Genomic DNA, 5,337 nt, shown 5'->3' with positions numbered 1-5,337 from the left:
GTCGTCTTACAACACCGTTTGCCGTTCTCACGTCTGCAACTCTAACGCGACCGTCAGATCCTGGGTGGACGTCATCCACACGACCTAATTTCCACGATGTAGGAGGCAATTGCTCATCACGAATTACTACCAAGTCCCCTACTTCGATATCACGCTGCGGAAATTTCCATTTATACCTTTTCTGTAAGCCTTTCAAATATTCATCTTTCCACCGTAAGCAGAACTGTTGCGACAGCGCCTTCATTTTCCTAAATCGATGCACCAAATGAAGTGGTGATTCCTCCTCTAACTGTTCAGGAGGCGCCAAGATCGGAGATCCTACCAAAAAATGGCCAGGCGTAAGTGCTACCAATTCTTGAGAACTTTCACTCATTGGGCACAACGGCCTAGAATTTAAACAAGCCTCAATTCTCGAAAGAACAGTCGAAAACTCTTCAAATGTAAATTTGAATCCTGATGCATGTTTCCTAAAATGCGTCTTGAAGCTTTTGACAGCAGCTTCCCAGAGACCACCCATATGTGGCGCCCCGGCAGGGATAAACTGCCAGGAAAGCTGCTGAAACTGGTATGCGGAACACACCTTATCACGTCCTTCTTTAAAAACACATCTCAAATCCTTTTCCATTTCGCGTGAAGCGCCTACAAAATTTGTACCATTATCCGAAAAAATGGTCTTGGGACAACCGCGTCGAGATATAAATCTGTGAAAAGCGGCCAGAAACGTTGTCGTAGACAAGTCTGATGTGGCATCCAAGTGTATGGCCTTCGTCGAAAAGCATACAAAAACGCAAACATAACCCTTTGTTATCTTACATGCGCGCCCTATAAATGACTTAATTTCGAAAGGCCCCGCAAAATCAACGCCAGTCGTAGTAAACGGTCTGGTAAGTACAGTTCTCTCCGGTGGGAGAGCCGCCATGATCTGCGTACAAGACTTCTTCCTATCCAACAGACACCGTTTACACCGGTTAATAGTCGATCTAATCAAAGATGTTAAACGAGGAATCCAATACTCAATCCGAATAAGACGTAGAACCAACTGGTTCCCTCCGTGAATAGATATGTCGTGAACATATTTCACCAGTAACCTAGCGAATCTACTATTATACGGCACTATAATTGGATGTCGCTCACTATACGACAGGTAGGACACCTACTCAAACGACCATTCAACCTCATAACCCCCTCCTCATCCAGGAATGGATTCAATGACAACAACGAGGTCCTGGAACCTAACGGTTTCTTTTCCATCAAAAAACGGCACTCATCTGGATAATGAGCCCTTTGAGAAAGAACAGCTAGACGTAATCTCACTGCCTTTAATTCAGTTGCCGTCAACGTCGTGTCGTGATACACATTTCGACTAGCATGTGAATAATGGGTCCTGTGATAAAACCTAAATATATATGCGATGACTCGTAGAGCCCTATCTAACGAAGAAAATCTCTCTAAAATGTCCTCATAGTTCGTAAAAAACGATGCGTGAGTCTTGACCGCCCGTACCTCAACGTCAGTCTCAAGAGGGGTCAAATCACTAATATCCCACTGAGAACTAGCTGAGCACAGCCACTCTGGTCCATGCCACCAAAGCGACGAAACCGCCAACTCTGCAGGCGACACTCCGCGACTTCCCAAGTCGGCCGGATTGTCCTCAGAGCGAACATGGTACCAATTCTGTCCCCCAGTATTCTCCTGAATCCTACATACGCGATTCGCAACGAAAGTAGACCACGTAGATGGCGTCTTTCGAAGCCAAGAGCGGACGATCGTAGAATCCGTCCAACAATAAACACGTCGAAATTCAATATCTAACTCCCTGGCTATAGACTTGTAAAGTTCAGAGGCCAACACTGCCCCACAAAGCTCCAAACGTGGCAAAGATATAGATTTGATGGGGGCTACCTTAGTCTTACAAGATAGCAAATGGGTGAAGATATGTCCCTGCGGCGTAACCACACGAACATATACTACCCCCGCGTATGCTTTTTCCGAGGCGTCGGAAAAAACATGTAATTCTACCTCACAGTCTGTGGAGTAATTGACCCATCGAGGAATACGAACGTGATTCACATCCTGATAGGTCTCGACAAACTTTCGCCATTGTCGCTCAGTTTGTAACGGAAGAGACTCGTCCCATCCTATCTTATCCAACCAAACCTGTTGCATAATTATCTTCGCCACTATAATAACTGGCCCCAGCCAGCCAACAGGGTCAAATAGCCTAGCTATAGCCGACAAAACCTCTCTCTTCGTAAACCGAGATTTTCGCTCAATCGGTTTCATCTCAAAATAAAACAAGTCTAACTGCGCATTCCACCTAATGCCCAACGGTTTCGAACTACTGGCCTCAACAAACTCCAGTAATTTGGCGTCAACCAAATGGTCAGCCGGAAGCGATTCTAATGGTTTTATCGGAAGAGTCACTACGTATCTTCCATCGGAATCCCTATATGTGGTATTCTTAAAATTTTCTTCACAAAATTTATCTGCGGGAGAACAAATTGCCCGTCTTGGTAAGTCCTCTAATTCCCAAAACCGAAGAAGAGTCTTGTCAAGACCATCTTCTTCCATAAATTCTACAGTCGTTGAAAAAACTGTCACACTGGAAGTGGGAATTGAACCAGTAATGAGCCAGCCGAAGACTGTCTGTTGAGCAATCAACGACCCTAAAATACCAGACCGAACCCCCTGTAATATAATCCTGGGATACACGTCTGCCCCCAACAATAGATCAACCGGACGGCTATCGAACAGATTAGGATCAGCTAAACGTAAATTAGGCAAACGTGACATATAATTCCGACCCACTTGGAAAGACGGTAAATTCCCAGAAATCTTAGGCAGGACCAACGCAGTCGCCTCTACCAAGACCGATCCATCTATGGGTGACCCTATACTCAGAGGGCAAATATCTCGAGAAGTTATCGAAACCGATTGATTCACGCCCGATATCGAAGACATCGCACTCGTTATCGAAATCCTAAGCAACTTTTGCATTTTTTCGGTAATAAAGGAGGCTTCCGATGCTGGGTCAATAAGAGCCCGAGCTGGGTACGTCATACCCTGATGAACGATGTTCACCATAGCCGTCCCTAATAGTACCGACCTGTTCTGGGAAACATGAAACACTTGCCTGGCCGAAGTACCAGACACAATTCCAGACGAAGTGGAAGGCTGCGGGTCAATCAAACCGCTAGAATCCGTAGGACGAGCGGCCGAAACCGTCGAAGACGTAGTCGCCACATTCATAGAATGGGAAGAATCGCGATGAAGCAAAGTATGATGCCTTCCTTGACACTTCTCACAACTGCGAGATGTAGCACAGTTGTTAACGTCATGTCTACGAGATAGACAATTGAAACAACAGCGGTACCGTTTCACAGCAGTCAACCGATCATTCACAGAAAGATTCCTAAATTTCGGACAAACACGAAGATGATGGCTTTGTCGTGGACAAAGAACACATATCTTATCTACGGAATCTCTAGAAGAATGAGAAGTGTATTGCGAATTACGCGACCTAGATGGCGAAGATTTCGGAACTGCATTCGTAAAATGTGTTCGCAGTTTCCTGCCATCAGTTTTCTTCGAAGCATCGATACCCTTCAAATCGCGCAGACACGTGAGTGTCTGAATCCTTTCCGTAAGAAAACGATCCATGTCCACCCAAGACGACAACGCAGACTTATCACTTATACCCTGTTCCCACAAAGTAACACTAATCTTCGGTAGACGTTGCACACACAAATATATCAAAATCGGATCCCAATCGTTCGTAGGAACGTTATTCACAGCCATCGCCGAAATACATGCATTTATACCACGCTGCAAGTTCTTCAACCCAGAACTTGTCTCGGTGTCTAAGACCGGAAGGTCAAAAAGAAGCTTCAACTGATTGCTGACTAAAATTCTCAAGTTGTCATAAGTTTCCTTTAATGTCCTCCAAGCTAACTCGAAACTCCTATCAGTGAGAGGAAATCTTCTTACAACTTCACGGGCGTCGCCACTAGTCTTTTTGAGCAAATGACACAAGCGCTCAATATCACTCAGACGGGAATTTTTTACATAAACAGCAGTAAACAAATCCCTAAATGTTGGCCAAGACTGAAAGTCACCATCGAAAACCTCAATATCGCATGGTGGTAAAGCCAAACTATGGACCGCACCATGGTCAACACCTAACAAAAGAGAATTTCCCGATATATCCACATTACCAGAACGAGCAGAAATATCCGCCACATCGGCCTGCCGTATAGGAGTGGACGCCCTATGAACGGCTTTTAGACCGTCTATCTTCCTTTCGATAGAGGAAACAATACGAATATAGGCATCATAAGTTGCCTCATACTTGCCGTCAGCAGATTCTACCTTTCCCTTATCTGAATCTTCCTGAAGATCGTCTAAACACTCCTCATACCTCTCTTTCACTTTCTCCCAGAGTGATTTCGCCTCTTCGACCTGAGCCCTTAGAGAATAAACATCTAAATGCTCCTCCTTCAAAGAGCTAACCCGTGTCCCAAACTTCACAACCGCATCAGCGGCTCTAATGAATCGCGCGAATGTATTAACTGGCATATTGAAAATAGTTTAGCGTCACAAAAATTCACAAAAACTCGTAAAGTATGTGAACACGCACTTATCGACAGCGAAAACTGGCCGAAAAATCAATAAATTTGCACAAAATGCCCAAAAATGCAAAAACAAAAATTTACAAAATTTTTCTTTCAGTGTATCAAATTCTCACACTGCACCAAAATTACCCCAAAATTTCTTGAAGTGTAAACAATTGTTCGTAAAACAACCACTTCAAAACTTAAAATCAAAAATTTCAAACAATTTGTAAAATATTGGACTATTTTCTCTCAGTGTAGAAAAAATTAATTTTCGTTCAGTGTACCGAATCACAAAATATTTTCCCCTTGTACAAAAAATAGGCAAATTATTCAAGTTGAATTCAAAAAATCTCAAAATTCTACTAAAATTTTCAAACTATTTCTCTCAGTGTAAGAATGAATTTACGAAAATTACGCTCAGTGTACCGAAGAATACTGACTGCCGCCAATTTGTATCAAAACTTCACACACGAAAACCAGATGATCAAAAAAATTCAACAAATTATAAGAAATTATAAAAAAATGTCTGTAAGACCAAATGTAGGGTGCACGGACTGTAAAATACACCTCTACACTTCCACGCCAAATAATCTCCCCAAAAAAATTAAAAATCGCAAATAATAAAAAATATAGAAATAAAAATATATACGTAATATATATGATAAAATAAAAATTATACGATCGTACCGGACCGCCTGTAGGGTGCACAGTGACCAAAACGATA

General features: G+C 42.9%; 2 protein-coding genes across 2 annotated transcripts in view; both read right to left on the bottom strand.

Annotated features, from left to right (window-relative positions):
• The window catches only part of LOC142242836 (uncharacterized), a 951-nt gene extending 32 nt beyond the window's left edge, over nt 1-919 (bottom strand). The window contains exon 1 of the mRNA XM_075314358.1: nt 1-919. This exon is cut by the window's left edge and continues 32 nt beyond it. Within this exon, the coding sequence (XP_075170473.1) occupies nt 1-919 (919 nt within the window).
• A 194-nt stretch (nt 920-1,113) lies between these two features.
• Nucleotides 1,114-4,575, bottom strand: LOC142242835 (uncharacterized). The gene has a single exon (XM_075314357.1). It carries the CDS (start codon nt 4,573-4,575, stop codon nt 1,114-1,116), a length of 3,462 nt encoding a protein of 1,153 aa, XP_075170472.1.
• Nucleotides 4,576-5,337: the final 762 nt, after the last annotated feature.

This window comes from Haematobia irritans, unplaced genomic scaffold, assembly GCF_050003625.1.
Source record: "Haematobia irritans isolate KBUSLIRL unplaced genomic scaffold, ASM5000362v1 scaffold_76, whole genome shotgun sequence".
Lineage (NCBI taxonomy): Eukaryota > Metazoa > Arthropoda > Insecta > Diptera > Muscidae > Haematobia > Haematobia irritans.
This window is presented reverse-complemented; position numbering and strand designations above follow the sequence as displayed.

Excerpts from the sequence above, each read along its gene's own strand:
- LOC142242835 (XM_075314357.1), bottom strand. The coding sequence starts at position 4,575 with ATGCCAGTTAATACATTCGCGCGATTCATTAGAGCCGCTGATGCGGTT.